The sequence below is a fragment of the Montipora foliosa genome, unplaced genomic scaffold, assembly GCF_036669935.1.
Source record: "Montipora foliosa isolate CH-2021 unplaced genomic scaffold, ASM3666993v2 scaffold_378, whole genome shotgun sequence".
NCBI classification, from domain to species: domain Eukaryota; kingdom Metazoa; phylum Cnidaria; class Anthozoa; order Scleractinia; family Acroporidae; genus Montipora; species Montipora foliosa.
The window spans coordinates 40,001-60,000 of NW_027179677.1; the positions used below are offsets into that span (position 1 = coordinate 40,001).

At 39.1% G+C, this 20,000-nt stretch overlaps 1 protein-coding gene across 2 annotated transcripts in view; it reads right to left on the minus strand.

Moving 5' to 3' along the window:
• LOC137987674 (dedicator of cytokinesis protein 9-like) overlaps positions 1-20,000 on the minus strand; it is a 67,874-nt gene that overhangs the window by 11,634 nt on the left and 36,240 nt on the right. For both annotated transcript variants that reach the window (XM_068833747.1, XM_068833746.1), the window contains exons 26-40: positions 19,567-19,620; positions 17,120-17,220; positions 15,499-15,605; positions 14,691-14,735; positions 14,036-14,128; positions 12,619-12,675; positions 10,653-10,697; positions 10,119-10,199; positions 7,556-7,663; positions 6,877-6,954; positions 3,474-3,611; positions 3,028-3,085; positions 1,793-1,905; positions 1,017-1,139; positions 1-74 (exon numbers count right to left, since the gene is read on the minus strand). The exon at positions 1-74 is cut by the window's left edge and continues 40 nt beyond it. In XM_068833747.1, the coding sequence (XP_068689848.1) occupies positions 1-74; positions 1,017-1,139; positions 1,793-1,905; positions 3,028-3,085; positions 3,474-3,611; positions 6,877-6,954; positions 7,556-7,663; positions 10,119-10,199; positions 10,653-10,697; positions 12,619-12,675; positions 14,036-14,128; positions 14,691-14,735; positions 15,499-15,605; positions 17,120-17,220; positions 19,567-19,620 (1,275 nt within the window). The remainder of the gene's footprint in view (positions 75-1,016; positions 1,140-1,792; positions 1,906-3,027; positions 3,086-3,473; positions 3,612-6,876; positions 6,955-7,555; positions 7,664-10,118; positions 10,200-10,652; positions 10,698-12,618; positions 12,676-14,035; positions 14,129-14,690; positions 14,736-15,498; positions 15,606-17,119; positions 17,221-19,566; positions 19,621-20,000) is intronic.

The window sequence follows — 20,000 nt, forward strand, 5'->3', positions numbered from 1 at the left end:
CTTTTTCCAGTGCCCATCACATCAACAACTTTCTTGTAGGCCTGGGCTAGGCTCTCATATGCATTGGACAGGCGCTGGATGTGAAACAATACAATACTCATGTCAGGATGTATTTTTATCTTGTTTATTTATAAACTTCAATGGTTTTCAGACTATTTATGCCATTGTATAGCTTGCCGCAATTTAACAAACACCACTGAACTCGTTTAAACATACCGCTTCTTAGAATACCCAGAGTCATACCAAACAAATGTAACGAAAGAAAAGTTGGCGTCAAATTGTTGAATACCAAATATATACGTAAAGCCCTTCAATTGTTCTGATCTTTCCAAGAGAAGACGTTGAATGTGGCTCAGTAAGGTATAAGGAATTTTAGCAAAGTCGACTGCTTCGGCAACGAAAACGTCATTCCAAAATAAAACTATCGCAAGTATTTTGCGAATATTCCGTCTTTTTCACCTTGTACAATACGGGCGAACTGTTCTATAACTGGATAGGTATGAACGGTTTTAAAACATAAAATGAATGGTTCATTGTTACATGCTCACGTTGTCATCAAAACCTAAAATTTGGTGATTTCATGCACGTTGGTTTTTGGAGTACGGCAAGGAGGTGCACGGAAATTCGTGCTGCACGTGCAGCACGATTATATTTACTTTTATAACTAATAATATTCTTGTTTTGAGGCATTGTCGTTGCCGTAGCCGTCGTCTTTGCTTAAATTACATTAATCTGCTTAATTTGATTTTGCGTCAATGATATCGACACCGTAAAATCAATCAAAATATCCCACGGCGCAAACAAACACAAGCCATGCGAGCTGTTCTAAGAATTCATGACGGATACCAAAGCTCTGAACAAAATCAGTGCAATGAAATTAATTTGTACCTTGATGGAATTTGGATGTTACGGTAAGCGGAATCCGCAGAAAGTCTGGTATTTGTAACTGACCTTGCAACAACCTAAGCGATAGCCAAAATATACAAGATGGACACCAACAGTGAACCCCGTCTTACCCTAAAGTCCCTCTCTTGTTCATAGATAGGAATCGCTAGTTTAAACACTTCACCCATGACTTCATACCGCTCCGCTCGCTCGAGATACTTGGCACATTGCTCCAACAAATCAACCAGATGACGCTGAATAAACAACAATGACAGCCAAGGAAAAACTGAGAATTCTAACACAACAAAAAGGCAATTCTTCATGGTTCCTTAAAACGAAACAAAATGTGACCACGTTAACAGCATCCCAAATCAATAGAGTACCCACCATATCTTACTCGAATCACTGAAGTAAAAAGTAAACAAACATTTTAATTGACCGCTCTACATAGCCCACTTTCTGGGCCAATGACAGAACAGAACAACAGCGACAACTTTAAGAATAATACCAAATGGCCAGAGGCAAACCAAGTTGCTATTTACAAGGGCAGCCGAGAGATTGAGCCAAGGACTACCAGACGCATCAAATTAAACCAGTGGTCGGAACGGGTATTGAACCCGGGATGTCCGGACCTCAAGGAAAGCACTCTAAACTCTGGGCACTTATCTTCAATTAACAAAATGAAAACGTCATGATCAAAATTGTTCTTCTTCAATTCTGTATGATATGAGGTCTTATTCATTGCTCAGATCGTATTCGTGCGAGAAATTAAAGGAGTGGAAATTCAAGTGTGATGTCAATGACTCACTGGCCTACAACAACCTTCACAATTTGTTCCTTTCGTCAAAGGAATCTCAGACAAAACACGTTGTCAAAATTGAAAATTCACACAAGTCAAGACACTAACCACCGTATATCGCTGTTCCATTGACATTCCTTCATCTGTCTTCATAACACTCTCGTCCGCTACTACATTAGGAGACACTTGAGCAAATGCAGCGCAACCAGGGGTATAAGTACCTAAATAATGGATACATAAAAACACGAATTCGTTAATAGGCATGTGACGATGGAGTTCTGAAAAAAATTAGTGTACTTTAATAGTCACACGAAAAAGTAGAACTAATATCCATAGCAATTCGAACTTTAACTTGCTGTGCGAAAAAAGATGAAGTAACCCTCGGAAATGATCAACATGCTCGATGCCAACGTTACGCGATTCCCTTTTATTTTCTTCAATCTTTCTGTGTCGTATTTTACTAGCAACCACATCTCCTCTCAGGGGGGCTATTTACGTTGTATCGTTTCTATGGAAACGATGCGTTAAACGAGGAAACATTGTTGCGGAAGCAAATGTTTCCCAGTTTGCGACCCCAGGAAACATTTGTTGTGGAAGCAAGATTTGCTTCCCGGGAAGCAAAACTGTTTGTGAATTTATTCAGAAAAATTTTGCTTCTTCAGCAAATGTTTCCTCGTTTGCGCGCCGAGGAAAAATTTCGGGAAACAATGTTTCCGTACACAACGTTTCCTAGGTTTTCGGGAGCCTTTAGACGATTTTAGTGAATCAACCAGATCACACTTACTTACAGAGTCTACTCAAGAGCAAAGTATATAATTTCACTCAGTCACATGAATCGTAGTATACTTGGCGCTTATTAAAACCATATGCTCGTATCCTCAATGTGTCGCTTTCTTTCTTTCCTCAAGTCGCCATGTTGGATTATAATGATTAGGCCTTTTTCGATCTATTCAAATTCAGCCGGAAAGAGAGGTCTAGAGGACAATGACAAAGGAAAGTGGATGATATGTAAATATTTTTCACATTCATTCCAACGTGTTCCTATCGTTTTTGTCCTCACTGCCTCAAGAAGAAGCTGAACATTTGATATTTCGAAAATGGCCTATTAGAAGAAGTGATACATGACTGAAATAGCCTGCCTCAGAGCCATATAAGTTAAACTTGCTTCTACCAAGTATCAAATGCATGGAAAACAGATTTCCAGTAAAGCATCGTGTAGGAAAGTTAGCTCATTCCTCAATAAGAATTAATAAGAACTAAACACAATGCTAATAATACTCCCTCTCTTGTCTTCTACTCGCTTATGGAAGAGTCAGTTGATTGTCGCATTTTCTGCGTCTTACCTTGTCTCTTCAGGTATTCGGCCACCAAAGCCGCTGCGTGGATGTAGCAGTGAGCAGTCTGCAACAACAAAACCACAATAAACTGAATTTTCTAAGAAACGTTCTCAAAGACAATAGACAAAGTTCTCTAACAACACAGGAGCAGCCTATGAATATAAAGTGACATAAATGGTTTTAAGAGGGAAAGACCAACCAAAAAGACAATCACTAATCTTTTACCCAAACCTCCTAACTCCGAGTAGTAAATAGGCCATTTTCAAAATATCAAATATTTAAATTGATAGTGAGACAGTGAGTACAAAAACAATAGAAACACAAAATATCTACATATCACCCCCTTTCCTTTTTCTTTGTCCTCTTAACCTCTCTTTTACCCTGAATTTTAATCTATCGAAAAGGTTCATTAAGAAGTTTCAGAGTCACGTGAAGAAACAAAACGAAATTACCTCGGAGAAATTCTCATGACCCTCGTGAACAGCAGCCATGTGCTCTAACCACGTCTCTCGCAATTCCGGAGTACTAGAGTAAGACTTGGCCAAACTGTACTGAAGATCCACTAACATCTCAGGGACATCATCGTATTCCTAGAAGGCACAGTCAATAACGGTGTTTTAATTGGTTTACACAACATAGAAGAAGTTTTACGAAAGACGAATCTGAATTTTTTTTATTTTTATTTTTAAGATAAGACACTGACGGTTCATAACGAATGACTTGGCTATTCAAATGAGGCTTTCTCGGTGAGAGACGGCTGCTACCTCGGGTTACACACACAATAAGGTAACCTAACAACTGTTTTAACTCTTTAAATAATTATGAAAAATGAGGGACATTTGTCCAAGAACCAACCTGTTAAAAGCGGAATATTAAGACCAAATTTCGAAAGATTTAAAAAAAATAAAAACAGAAAGCACGAAAGATTAGGACGAACCTTCCACCTGATTTCCTCAGATGGAAACCCCTTACTAATTTAAATAGAAGAAACTTCTCTCTAAAGACAGACTTCGCCACTGAAGAATTCAGGATTGACGACACTATATAAGAAACTAACTGTTTACAAATTTTCATATTCTATAACTCACAACACCTTTTCCATAAACAAAGCTAAAATACACTTAGTTCTTAATTAAATTCGACAAAAAAAAAAATTCCTTTAAGTTGCCAAATTTGCAAGAAAGGACAAATTACCAGAAACAAAGCTTTGCGGGAACTAGCTGGACTCAGCAGCCACGGGGAAGTTACAACTGGAAGAACAGTTAGCTGATGAGCTGCAAGCTCCTCAATCGCATGAAGCCTCAACTTCTTCTTCTTGTCCCGTAACTGCCCATGTTTATTCCACACCTCGTTTACAATGTCCTCGTAAGAAAGTGTTGGCAAAACCATTCTCGAATTCAGTTTTGGTTTGATAATGTCTGACTTTTACCACGGCAGAGGCGTCACAAATTTATACTAATCCAAATCAAAGCTTGTTTGCCTTAGTTGTTTTGTCTCAGAAATGCGAAGGGAATCAGATTTCGTTTAAGATTTGAAACACCACGTTGTCACGTAGGCCACGCAAGAGATACGTTCTGTTGATAACACATAACAGGAAGGACTGCACGGTAACATCACACGTACTTTTCCACTCTCTTGTCACATAAATATTGGGGCTTCCACGAGATGATAATGAAGATATCGATATCAAAGCCGCGATACGATACAGTCTCTAAATCGACCCCGCGATACAATAACAAATATCGAGCATTTGTGAGATCGACAACCCGAGGTACCAAAGAGGAAGACCTGCAGCAATGATTTTATTTTTCATTTTCTTAACATTATAAATGGTTCAAAAAGAGCTAAATAAACTATGCTTGCGCGAGAATTACAAAAAATGTCGAAAAGGGATACATCATTCTATCATGCAATTTCAATATCTTGTTCCAATATTGCCATTCGTATCGAGAGAACAAATACCGTGATTCGCCGATACATAGTTGATTCAAAGCAATTGCATTAAATATCCTGACCAAGTGATATTTGTCGCGATAAACGGCGGTCAATCAGTAAAAAATCTACGATAAAAATAACACCAGCAATCGCAAAGGTAAAACTTTAATTTGATTTTTTTTTTTACTGCACACAGTGATTGATTTCACCCGCTGGGCTGGTGTATGGTTAGTAATGATCTTTTCACGCCCTTACCGTTAATTTCTTCTCATTTTCCGCACGTACATTAGAACGTTGCACAAAAAGACAAGCACGGATAGATACTAACTTGCTATCCGGTCCCTCGATGCGCTTAGTTTTTGTACACCTTTTTGTTAATGAAAATTAATTGCAGAAATCTTAGAGCTTTGCAAGGAGGCGTCTTTTTAAGCTCTGAAATTACCTTAAGGCAGTTTTTGCAATTGGGAAAAAATTGAGAAAAATAATGGTATTTAAATTAAAAGACTATATCAGAGTATAAAAGTACGCGTCTTTTTTCTGCGATAAAGTCGCAAAAACGTAGCAATCTGAGCGAACAAGTTCTCGAATTTAATCGTCGGTGAATAAAAACGGAAAGTGTAGCCTTTAACATAAATAGAAAAATCAAAGCAAAACCAAATCAATCAGACTAAAATTCATATAATGTGTTTACCAAGTTTCAAAATTGAACATTTGAACGCTTGGGAAGATCCTCAAAATTCAAAGGGTAGTTGGAGAACACTGAAAAATTCTCCGGCGTATTTCACGTGCATAACGTTTAACTTTCTATCTTCAAAGGAAAACATTTCAGTCAATTCATGAACTTTGCAACTGTTATGTTGTCTCTGGTCTTAAAAGCATGTTGAAAGATCGATTTTTCAGAATACTCAGACGGTAGTTTCACGAATCGCTTTTGGAGATTTCGAGAAACAGGTACCTATGTGACACATGGAGGATCACGCTGTTGTTGTACTTAAGTAAGGAACTACATTTTTCGGTTGATAGACCATTCAGACATCACAATCTTTACTCTCTTGCCAATGTAATGTAACTAAACTATCGGAAGATGGTTTAGAGGGAAGATCTTTGTAGATAGTATAAAATTCAAAACCTTGGGCGATATTTGCAAATTACCCCGCGGCAACCAACCAACATCGACTTTAACATAAGTACTTTAACCTTTATTTTCCTATATTCGATTTATAATTTTAGACACAGCTTTCGTTCTTATTGCATGAAAGGCGACACAAACCAGATTCATCCATCCACTGATATCACAAAAAAAAAACCGCCGGACCAAGGTAAAAATGACGAAAGCTTATGCAACCTGTTTGAATAAAATACAAAACCACAAAAAAACCCCAAAAGGTGAGCAAAATCACCGATGAACGCGAATAACAATTTCACACGCCACGGTTCTCTGGGAGAAAGGAAATCCCATCATCACTTCCACTCCTCAATGGATATTTAGGAAACCTTACAATGACACAAAATTACACATAATATCCGCCGATGTTAGTTGCTGAAAATACAACTCACCCCACCCGTCCACCCTCCTGTTGTCTCCCTTCTTTTTGTAATTAACTCGACCAGAAAAACTTTCCCTATACCGTAATACCAATGAGACTGAAAAAGAAGAACTGTTTATCCTTGGTCCTACGATACGAAGAGTTCAGATTCATCCATGTTTTGTTGCCTTTCCGGTTATCAAGGGGCAACAGGGCTGAAGTAAATGACCAGTCTTCAGGTACAATGTACTACTAATAAGTCAACTCCACCCATCCCACAGCCTCCACAAAACATCGTCCACACCAAATTTGCCTGCCTGCCTCCCCAAGTAAAATGATCACGTGGTACGAATAAGGGCCTTGCACTGAATGAGCAAGACGGACAGCAGCTCACCTTCATCTGTGCAGTCGCTTGCAAAACAGTGTGGATCTTCTTCGTTAGATCTTTAACTTCAGAGGTAAACGCTGTATGCTGAAAGTGAAGATAGAAATTCCGAAAACATCAGCAAAGTGAAATGGCAATGTTCCGCGGAATCGCGCAGCTTTGTGAGAACTTCCCAATGGACATACATAGGTATAGAATGAAGACTAATTTACAATAATCTACATTTGATGCTAACTCCAGTGCAGCTGAGAGGATTAAAAAATGGTTCATTGAAACAGAGGATAACTGTTCTTTAGTAAGCGTTAAAATTCCCTGCTAGTAGAGGTCTCTTTTCCTTTTGCGTTCGCTGGGCTGACGAGTACGGGAAAAGAGACCTCTGCCATGGGTCGAAACTCACTGTGCTGAGCATGCGCGGCGGTTACTTAGCGACCATACCGTCACGTGATACTTCATGTTGTGTGGGCTCACTCAACAACAGCGGAATTACTATAAAGGAATGCGCAGGATGGACGGCGGTTGGATCAAAATGAATGTCGATCCACGGCAGAGGTCTCTTTTCCCGTACTCGTCTGCAGCCCAGCGAACGCAAAAAGAAAAGATACCTCTGCTAGCAGGGACGTATTACATGATCTTGGTCTTACTACTCAAAAGAAAGAGAGAGAAAAAGAAACACAAAGAAAAACAATACCTTCATGCCTTTATCTTCAGCAGCATAATTCTTCAACGCCTGGAGGCAGTTATTGACAGCTGTTCGGTTTAAACCACTAGCCATAAGCTTAGAGACTGCCACAATGACCTATCGATAAATAGAGACATAAAAAGCAGCTCTCAAGGCGTGACCACAAAGTACACAGGATGGCATAATTGAAGAACTGGTACATCATGATTTCGTCGTAACGCGCAAATGCACAGAGTTAAGGTGAAATGAAACTAAGTTGATAGTTAATCAGTCGGTTTATTAAGACATAATTATTTTCATGGCTCAATTTGACCGTCAGTGACTTTTGACAAGTACACATGTGATATTCCTTAGCTATCTTTACAGGGCTAGTGCACATTTGTGTCATTCATATAAAGTAAGCATGATCAAATCAAATCACAAATCAAAAGACGTTATTTAACGAGGGACACATATTTGCATCTTGTGTACTCTACCATGCGGCCCAAGAACTACAAGAGCTCAGTGGACAGAAAGCCCAAATTCAACAACAGTGTTTTCTTTATTTTTATTGTAGCGGAGCTCTACTATGTCAGCACAGAAAACAGAAAACAAGTTAATTGAATTGATTGTTATGAGTACATCGATATCAGCAATTAAACAAATGAAGCCACTTTGGCAGCTTGCCTTATTAGTTTCGGCATTCCTATGTTGTAATAAAAGTATTGAATTTAAAAACTCAAACGAAAGACAATTTCGGTGAAAGATGCGAAAATATTGTACAAGAATAATTATGCCAGTGTAGAGAAGACACTGACTCGCCTCCTCCCCGAGTCATGCTCTCTTCCATCTCCCCACCCCCCTAACCCGAAAACAAACTTAAATGTAATTGTAAATAAATACACAAAACGATAAATAGGATTGCAGACGATATTACGTCTCTTTTCAGTTAATTTTAATACAGCAGAGAAGCTCAACGTTTCGTAAAGTGCAGGTGCTACAAATCTTAGTACCCCAAGCGAAGTCTAAAAAAAAAAAACGGTAAAAACAGCAAAAGCATGCGAAAAAAAAAATATGTTCCCCAATTTGCATTTTTCAGCTGTATTTAATTTAAAAGCTGAAAAGAAAACCACTTCGAGTCGCAAGCTGTGAAAGTATTGCTTAAAATTCACTGAGCAGGGACAAAGGGGATACTCCCAGCTCAAACCCTCTCCCCCCAAAATAATAAAGAAATAATAAAATAACAAGCAAAAAAGTCAAATAAGCAAAGAATAATGTCTTCTAGATTGTAGATCCTATTTGTGGGGCCGATCTCCAAAGCAGACTATTCAAACATCACTGACACTAATGACAAAAATCACCTGCCTGCGATTCGGCAAATACAGACAGAGCTTTTTATCAAGATCGCCCACGCGCGAATAATTGGATGATAAAGGAGAAAGATCTTTGGTCGCGACAAATGAGAGTGTAATTTCATTCAACACGGGAGGAATGATTCGGTTTAACAGGTGAAGCCGATTTTAAAGTGAACCAGCAAAAATTCATGCAAACCGGGAAAAATTGGTTCCTAACCTAAGTCGACTAAATTTTCAATTTGACTTTTTTTATTTCCCTGGGAGGACAAATGAATGCTCTCTAAAAATGCTAACAAAATGTTTCTTGTTCAATTGGTAAATAAACAACTCACATAAGTGTTCGCGTTTATTTGCAATTTCGCATTATAAGAGTTACATAAATCAAGACTTTGAGATAAAAACAGGAAAAGCTATAATACAGCCGTTTTAACCCTGGTAATCTGGAAGCAAAACAAGCCTTACAATTTACTTTTGCATTCAACATACTCCCAGCAAAAAATACTAATTACATATGGGAACATATGAAAGGTGAAGAAATTTGTTGACGGATCACTTCTCTCCCTGTAAAACAAGATCGTCTTTTTAATTTCTAATTTTTTTCTTTTAATATGACATGAGTACAGTGGTGCAATGCAAGGGATTACGTATCGATACTGAACTATTCTGTATATGCTCTGCTTCGGCTTGTCTTCGACCGACCCTGGCAAAAACTTGGAATTTAATCTACGTGAAAGTGAAGATTGACTGGAGGAACTTGCTTTTACTAGCCATTTGTTCTCCTTTTTTCAAAAAAAAAAATGTAGCTTATTTATATACACCTTTTAATATTTGTTTATGTTGTCTTGCCTTGTTTTACTGGATTTCCGATAAACGACTGCTCGTAGTCTCTGATGGTCCGTCGAATGAAGCCAAATTAATCTATGAGAACGATTTGCTGCATACGACACGAAGTCGACGATTCAACGTGCAAATTTTAATTAAACGATTGCATTCCCGAACCTTTACGACAAAATTATGAAAGTATTAAAGCAGCAAATTGCGCGAGTTGCAATGTACACAATGGATTGATAAGGGCCTTTTAGCCGTGATCAGAAACGGAAAAATGTCTGAATGGCAAACACTGCATAGTATAAATGCAACTAAAAAATTACGCTGTGCATTCCACAAACCAGAAGAAAATAATGCAGCTTCGTTGGACATTCTAAAATAAGCGCTGAATATTGTAATATCGCACTTACTTGCCAATGGACTCGATCACAACCTTGTGCTCCAGAGAATTCAAAATTACTTCTCATCAGCAGATAAAGAAACGAACAGGCCTGTGACGAACAAAGATCCCAGTAGTGAGTATTTCTGAGGGGATGAATGTGTTTTGAAAAAATATACTTGATTGCGCCTAGCTGTGCCATTCATGACCTTTATGACAGTTACAAAAATTAACAACACTTAATGATTTCAGGCGTTTTATCTAAAATGACTGCTAAAATATCACAAATAGTCAGATTACGTTTCCTTGCCTTAAACCACGTTGTACGACTTCAACTGTCCGAAAAGATCAAAGAAAAAAAAGCGATGAAACGTTGCTAAACCCTCAAAGCATCAGTTGTGTAGGAACCGAATGTATTACAATGTTATTACCTAAATGACATCTACCCTTTGAGGGGCATTATTTGTGAAATTAAAGCATGCTTAGAAACGCTTGCATTGGCTGCTCACAGAAAAAAAAGGTAATGGAAAGTGACAAGTGTACAGCTCTTAAAATCTGAACACACCTGGTTCCGCAGACTTTTCAATTTCGAGTTGCAGCAACTCAGGATCTATTAAACAGAGAGAAAGACAGAAACAACAAATATGAGGTGGATTAAGACTAGACCATGTCAAACCAGAACGAGAGAGAAAGTATCGCTGTTTACATGAAAAATGCCATTAACATAGGAGTGTTGCATTGCAAAAGACGAAAATGAACAAGGAATGGAAAGCTAAAACTCCGGCAGTGCTCACAGTAAAAGATTTCAAATACAGTACATAAAAATAGAATTAATGTGCAGAGTACATTTAACAATTATTCCAGCAGCGCGTGACATCAGACAATAGAGAAAGCGCTTAGTGGCCCATTTGATGAAAAGCATCGGCAAATCCTTATTTCTAACGGTAAAATGTTGTTTCCGATAAAACGTTAATAAGACATTTCAAAAAATTAGCTAAATTTAATAAGCGAATAAGCTTTAATAAGCGAATAAGTGTCCCCCTGCTTAATATCACTCAAGTCTACGAACAACCCCTCCTGTAAAAACTACCTGTGACGGAAACCAGTATTAAAGTTAACACTATTGGCCCGTTTATGGATTCGAACCAATCACCTGGCAGTATGACCACTTCTGATAAAAGTCTTCACACAGAACTGAGAAGTGCAATAGACAATCTACTCGCGCCCAAGATTATGGAAGGCGCAAACCCGGTAGACCGAAGACCACTTAGCGGAGAAACATCATCTCCCAGCTTAAACAACTAGATATCACCTGGGGCGAAGCGCAACACCTTGCACACAACCGACAAAAGTGGAGGCGATTGATACTGGCCTTATGTCCCACCGGGGACGAAGAGGCCTAACTAACTAACTAAGTCTACGAATACAGACAATTAACATAAAATAGTGTCCCTATACTCTGCTCACGAAGGAGAGATTAACAGCTGCATTTAACCCAACCTTAATGTAACGCTAACCGAAATACTTCCCTCATCGTTTGAAACAAGTAGCAAAATGGCTTGGACTCACGTTAACAGGACTTGACGAGTTAGGGGATATTTACATGAGACCGGCATGAATTCGTATCGGTCTTCATACACTTCTTCTTATGCGTTTACATGAGACCGACCTGACCTCGTCTCGGTTGCGGTCTGAGTTCGTACCGTTCTCATGTGAATTACAACAAATCTCAGACAGGGTCGAGGAATTTCAAGCCAGGTATGCTTTCGGGTCCGCCATATATATATTTATTAGACAAAAGATATCATTTTGTCCCGAAACCAGGCACCAAGCATTTCGTCCCGGTTTCATGTAAACCGCTGCAAAAATTTCATACCGGTACAAGTTCATACCGGTCTGAGTTCGTTCGGTCTCATGTAAATAACACCTTAGATACTATATGAGAATTGGTCGCGCCTCTAATTGCGTGCACTTCTGGACATAGGTGACTTAAATGTGACATTCCCCTGGCGGAACATCTCAGCCAGTCCAATTGGTGTCAGAAAAAAGCTAATTCTGACGAGTTAAGACTGGTTTATTTACAAGGAACAAGGAGTTTATCGAACAAAACTCTGAAAAGAGTGTTATCTCTAGCCTGCTTCAATTAACTTCTTATACTAAAAAAAAAGATAAAAATACAAATGAAGTTGTGGGCATCTTCAAGTTCAAGAAGTGGAGGGGAGCTAAAGGAGGGGGGGGGGGGGGGGGAGGAGAGGAAGGGGGTTATAACCGAAACAAAAAACCCAAACTGACGAAGGGAGGAAGTGCAAGTCGGCAAAAACCGTGCATTTGAGCCATACATGTTCAACGGCTTGGAGTGGGCTTATCGCTTATCCTCAAAGAAACTTCCCGCTTAACTTCTGTTTAAAGGAAGATGGGCTACAAAGCAAGAAAATCGAGAATGCTCCTCGCCAGAGTGACAAAATTCCGTTCTTTCCTGAACAGGGAATAGTCTTCTTTTTTTTTTCAAAATAAAGGAAAATTCTACGTACCTCGCGACAAAGATCCCCACAGTAACTCGCACTTCCCCTGTATAAAGCGGCTGGAAACTGTGGGTAAGGTAATGAAAGAGTGATGGAGAATGTCAAAGACAGAAATATCACAAAGAGAAGGCAAATCCCCATTATCGAGCAAGCGGCTCCGCTTATTTCCCTTCCGTTAATAGTCATGCAACCGCAACTTTTAATGCGATTTTTACAATTCCGAGGAATCTGACCTTCAAGCACTACGCGCCGAACTGTGAATGCATTTTAGCTTCCATCAATCAAATTTCCGAACATAACCTCGAAGATCGACTCCGCCTCCGGAAAGTGGACTGGACTTTTTGTTTAGTTCACAGCTCCAATGTACGAATGAACCGTCGGAAAGATGCTGATTGGTAGGTTACGTCACGCATCAATTGATTTCGGCGTCAACTCTCGGCTTGGCGTCGGAAGTTATGAAGCCAAACCGAAGTTTGGCCGTGCCATTCCGCAGAATTAATTGCAGTGGGTCTTTTGTCCTCTCCGTTACTTCTCCTTAAGTATATTTTCTTGGCAGACCTGTTTTGTTACACACCCAGAACGAGTAAAAGAAAATAACAGAAATGCAGACACAATAATCGTGTTTTTCCCCTCCCACAATGCTGATGCTAACACATTGCAACCACCTTGACGATCAGACATAGTTTGACGTTACTTTGGTTGGAAGAAATTTGAGTGTAGCTTTAAAGGTAACCTTTACGGCTAAAATGAATACATGGGTGAAAGTGACTTGAAAGTAATTCAATGGCAACGTTCCACCCCACGACTTCCTGTTAAGATTGCACCAAATTGCCCGCAAATTGGCAAGCTAATTCGAGAAGACTGAAAATCACACGTACTGCGCTGCGACAAACCGAACTAACGAGAAATCGTCACAATTATTCAAGATGGCGTCTCCGCGAAATTTTGAAAACAGAAATACGGTAAGCGATTATGATATTTATTTACTTTGGTTACAAATGCATTCTTCGAAAAAAAGTGTAAATAAATATGATTGTAAAACATTATTTAAAGTGGTTTGAAGACACTTTTAGACTGGTTCCATGTAATATTAATCACACCTGGAAAATAATGAAAGATTTGATCTTCAACCAATGAATGTGATCATTGAAAGTGTGGCCGTTCTTTTGTTTTCCAGCCGCTTATTATGCAACTGAGAGGGCATATTTTTTCAAGGATACCGTAGCAACTAACACTGGGTTCATATCGTTCTAATGGAAATACAAATGATCAAGTTGGAGTCCTATAACCATCACCAAAGACTTAAAATGAGCCACGATTTCAACAAATGTTTATGTACAGAGAGAAATGAAACTAGACAGGACTGAAACTACCAAGCAACCTTGATCGGCACTTGGCCACGCTACTTATAACAGTGTATGCTGACCTTGTTGATGTAAGATCTCAAGCTTGCAAATACATGTCTCATCATGAATTCTGATTGGGGAATCTGAAGGAAGCTCAACAGTACACTGAACACCTGATAAGGAATAATAATAATATAATAACGCCGAGGATGATGATGATGATGATGACAATAATAAACAACAAGTAAAAAAGCCACAACACACAACCAAAAACATATTTTTTTACGTTGCGTTCTTACTGGCCCAGCTACTGAAATTCATTACTGGAGGCGCCAATTCAAGCCAATTTCCTTGGAAAGGGTCGCTCAATGTGCTTTTAGGGTTATAGTAAAATTGCATGATCGACCCTTACTTAACAGGACCTTGAATTTACCAATACTATTTTTCCCTTTCCAAACTCGTTATTTAAAAAAAAGCTCCATTTGCTAAAGGGAATTTTTAAGAAGCAATTCATTCCGGGATCTTTAAACCAACCAAAACACAAGGCACCCGAATTTCCAACGTAACCACACTCAAATTTGAAAGATATTCCAGGCGAAGAGAATGAAATTGTCAAGTTTCCACTACTTTCCAGGTTTCCCATAATCACAAACAACCCACGACTATGGGCCTTACATGATTTTATGAAAGATTTCAGGTGACGATTCAGGGGAACGAGTAAGTAACTAAACATACCTTCTTCATCAAAATATTGTCACCCTCATCTTGCTCCAGCTGGAACTAAAGCAGACAGGAAGGCCGTGAATTTATGTATTCTTGGCTTGCACTCAGGTGATTAGCAGGCCATGTGGTGTACAAAACAAATGCAAAATGTCGCTCGCGTTTTGCATAATACTAATGTTCAGTACACCAACGTGGCCATAAGTTACAAAATGCATGAAAAAGTTCATGCGATGTTTTATTTATTATAATTATACTCAACAAAACCACTCCATCGCTTTTTTTCCACAGCAACTTCCACTCTATGACCTATTTATGCAGCAAGGTTCCCATAAGGGTCTCACCCAAGGTTTATTTTTTGGCGAGCGAAGCGACATCCCAGTGGATAGCTTAATAAATATTAACAAATATTAATAAAGCCAATCAAATGCTTAATGAATCTTGCAGCCCAACGATGGGCTTACTCAGTAGCAGGTTATGAACTGTAAAATTGGGGATTGGTGTTTACGGGATACAAATGATGCATATAATACTACCCAAATAAACAAAGCGGGGTGTGAAACCTGGGACTTCCGGGTTCCACGTCCTGAACACTCGAATCAGTTGGTCACGTTGCCTTGGCAGTAAGGAACTTAAGCAGGAGACGTCTTTAAGCCACAGATAGACACGGAAGACGGAAGTAAACATTTCTGTGCCTATCAGCTTTTTCAACTAATCACCTCTAATACAGAAAAACATACTTAGCAATATAAAAGTGGTAGAGTCAAGACAAAATAATGAGAAAGGGGCTTACCGTATGACTGACATTCGTTCTTTCACTTACCTTAAAATGACCGCAAAAGAGTTCAATCGTATCTAAGACAATCAGACCAACTTCGTTCGCCAGATTACCCTCCAACAGGACTCTAGTTTGAATGTCCATATTCAAGCCTAAAGAAGACAAAGAAAACAAAGTGTGTTACCCATCGCTACGTCTTAGAGAAAGAATGCTATGATTTGAAACAAGTCGATTCAGCATAGCTACAAACTTTATTCATCAGGAAATCGTCAGAGCCTAAAAATCTTCCAAGGTGTTTGAATCTTGCGGATCCAGTTCCCCATTCACATGTTACATAATGTTGCGTTATAATCTTTCTATATTAGGTGGACTCGAAACCCTTGTTGGAGAGGACAACGTTTTGCGCAACTGTGGCGAGTTGCACTCGTCACGTTTAATTTGATTGGTTACATAACTCATTCTACAATAATAAAACGATCCAGATCCAGAATCCGATACAAGATGGTAGCTGTGTCCCCGTTCCTCATGATTCCCTTTCTCACCAACAGTTTTGTGAGTTACACTTCTGGGCCCAGTTGTTAAACTAAACTTTAACCACAGGTTAAACTAACCTTTGGTTAGGCCTAACTGGAGGTTAAATTTGCTAACCGTGAGTTTGTTAACTCGCTGTTAGAATTGCATTGTTCGAAGCGCGGTTAGAGAACAGGTTAGCTAACCTCGGGTTAAGCGCGTTTAACCCGCGGTTAGCATCCCATAATAAACTATTCGTACAATGTTGCCATGGTGAGCAAGTTGCGAGCTCTGCAAAATGGCTTCCTAAGCTATCTCACGCAAAGCACGAAAACAACAAGATTGGTAATAAATAAAATAGACTCTCGTCGAAAGCGGTAACGAGCACGCAGCTCTTCATCTGTGAAATCGTCGATTTCACACTGAGTTCCGGCTCTAAATCTCCTAAATCACAATCTCCTAAATCACAAAACAACAAGTCCGCCATCTTTATTCCTGATTTAACCGGAGTTTAACAATTTAACCCTGCTCGCTCGGTGGGTTAGATTTAACCCACCGTTTAGCCCGAGGTTAGTGTTAACCTTCCGTTGAACAACGCAACTAACCTGCGATTAAAATTTAACCTCCGGTTAAGGCAATTTAACCCGCTTTCGAACAATCGGGCCCTGGTGCCCGCTGCTCGGAGCCTGATTGGCGCTAACCGTTACTTAAGAGGTATCAAAACCTATAGGTTTCCATGGGATTTAACGCTGGTTAGCGCTAACATGCTTCCAGCAACCCTGGCCTGATGGCTACAAACGTTATGAAAAAGACTGATATAAAGAAAGAAACCCAACGGTTGCCAACCACCAGTAGTAATTCACTTCCAAACGAAGTTTTCAAGCGTTTGTGCCTAGCGGTGGTCACCTGGATTACCCTTGGATTTTTCTTGTTGTGAACTGGCTTCCCGTTCTTAAGAGAAATTCAAACGAGCCCAAATTATTCTGTAAACTAGGCTACCCAGTTCTCAATAAAAAAAAACAGAAACCAAACAAACAAAAGATTGCCTAGAGATCATGAGAAACCGAGAAAATACGGTGGCATTCAAACCTGACGTTTGAGGATCACCTATGAAGTGGCCCGTGATATAAAATACCCCATAGCAGCTAATTTTTACCTCCACTGCTTGCCGCTCTCGAGTGACGGGTCTTTCCCTGGTTGGACACACCCCCTTGGTATTTCTGTTCAAGGAACTGTTTGGTTGTTTCGCTGTTTGTGCTGCAACACAGTGTGTAAGTGGAAAAAGAATCAGAAAGGAAGTCACCATGAAAAGAAAACAAAAAATGAAAGGTATATGATTCAGTGATGATGATTGGATTTTAGTGTCAGGTTATCAGATATGTCCAGAAATGCACCAACTTGGACGCAAACGTATTTCACTAAGCGTCACATAGCTCTTCTCCCCAACTTCAACATCACTTATGTCTCGCAATACAGAAAATTAACGTCACTCAAAGTGTCCCCCAAATGCTCCTTGTCAAGTAAAGATAAACAGCTGCATTTACCATAAGCTAAAAATATCGATAACCTTTACCACTCCCTTAATTATTGTTGGAAATAGGTAGCAAAGGCTTAGACTCAAATGGACACTTCGTATTGGATGCCAAAATTGGGCGTGCATCCAATTAGGTGTATTGCTGGACATAAGCGGGTTATCAGGTTGATGCAAAAAGGCAAACTGATGAACCAAGGCAACGGTGTAAAGACATTTACGAAAGACGTTTGCATTTAGTGTTATGACTGAATCACAATGTATCAGAGATTTAACAAACGTTTAAACTGTCAGAATATATAATTACACTGATGTAATGGAATTAACACGTTGTTTTAACTTGGGCGTTCTCGAAAATTAGTTGCCACATATTTAAGAAGTCCAATCTTAGAAGAGGCAAAATACGGCGAGTATTTTACTTGTTAAACTTTAAAGATTGTAAGGTCAATGAAATTTTATCTTCAAATACCTGGTCTCTTTCAACAGATTAAGGTCGTTATCATTTATAAAGTTACACCAGGAAACACAACTTGCAAATTAATGAGAAAAGAGTACGACCCGTATTCATACTTTGCATTGTGCAATGGACGCCATAACGCTTTGAGGAAATCAAATTCCCTGTTAAAGCACAAAATGCATGAGGTTAATAGGAGATTACCACAAAGTGGATGTACGCAAAGGTATTAGACGTTTGAAGTTCATTAGACGTGTTTAGATTAACGTAGCATTGCGTTTCTGAACATTTAGCACAGACTAAGGCCCGTTTTAAACGTCGCATTTCACATGTGCCGAGTCTAATGCAAATGAGAAAAATCTATTGTTTTCGCTCATTTGCATTAGATTCGGCACATGTGAAATGCGACGTTTAAAACAGGCCTAAGGACTGTGTGGTTTCGGCGACCTTTAATTAATTAATTAATTGAGGATTGTTCAATCTGGGTCATTTACTGAAGCGAATAAACTGCATCACATACACCTTTTTCCAAAATGGCCGTCATATAAATTTTTTGTTTTTATTCAAACTAGCCCATAATGCCTCGTTCTTAAGCTTAAAATTCAAAAGAATATTTTGCCTTGAACAAGGCATCAAGGTCTAATTTGAATAAAACTAAAGAATATCTAAAAGACGCCCATTTTGGAAAAAGGTGTATAGGCCCCGTTTTATAGGGAACAATGTGGATCAATCGCCCACAGGAGCTACCCTTGGTGAGCCACTTTATTTTTTATTGCTTTCAACATAGCGAACTATATGACAAACAAAAACTCAGCTCGATTCATTTTTTTTTCTTTTCTCGCCATTTGAACACTTTGGCTCAACTTGGTCACTAAGGTAAGGACAAAGTGAACTAGCTGCTGAAGTTAACTCGCCACAAAGGATAATCAAGGGTAAATTGACTCAAGGGATATGGATCTATGGTTAGCTGAAATTAGGCAATGGGATCAGTCTTTAAGTCTGTAAAGTGTAAATCGTTGGAAAAGGTGTTTCTGTTTATGTCTTGGGAAGGTCTTCTGACAATGGAGTGATAAGCCAGAAGCCATCGAGTTCACCGTTTCAGTCATGGAAAGGTAAAGCAAGATGGACAGTGTGCGATTAAGCGTGAAGAAGTTACTTGATGTCATTTGCTGCAATAGGTTTTGAGAAGTCAGTACACGAATACAAGAAATTTTAGTTTCAACGCAATTTATTGTCATGTTTCACTATGGTATACCTTTTTTTATGATTTACTTTATTGTTTTTCTAAAGAACGCCTTATAATTATGAGCTTTAAAAAATAAAATAGACCCGTGAAAATAATGATGTAAAAGTGGCCTGGTGCAGTTCGGAGCACAATAGGTTAATGCAATCATTTCTCCGGATACAGCTACTCTTTCGTACCCACATTAAAAACCTTTGACTGGTTTCGGAGCAGAAGGTCTGTGAATTTCGGATTTCCAGCTCTTCTAAGCAATCCCAGAAGTCTGACACACTAGTGCTTCGCAACGGTTGGAAAATACGCTACTACGACTTCGCGCTTTTAGAAAAAGAAAGAAACGGCCAGAAGGCCTCTGTTTAACATCTTCTGTTATCTCACCTCTGAGCAGTGATTTTCTCTTTGCCTTGATATCTGAAGTGCTTCAAAGCTAGTCTAAAGCAAACAAACGACAACCACCATCAGTATGAAACTGTAGCTCACGCCATCTTGGTAAAAGTGCAGTGAGCCAGTCGCATCAACAATTTTGGACAAAGCTCTCGGGACAAATTCCGGCTTCAACATCATTTGACATTCGCTCCCAAACAATATCTATTGAATTGAAAGGAGGGGCATTGTACGGAGATTCTAATCTTTTATCACACAAACTGTGGAATAAGCATTTTATAGTTCCGTGTCACATTTTCCCGATGAGTTTTGTCCAAGACTGTAGTTCAAGAACCCAACAGCACATCTCACCGTGCACACAAAAATCTCTGATGGTTTAAAGTAAAACATCACTTCCTGTTTTTCTTCAGATTTTGAAAAGGTGTTTG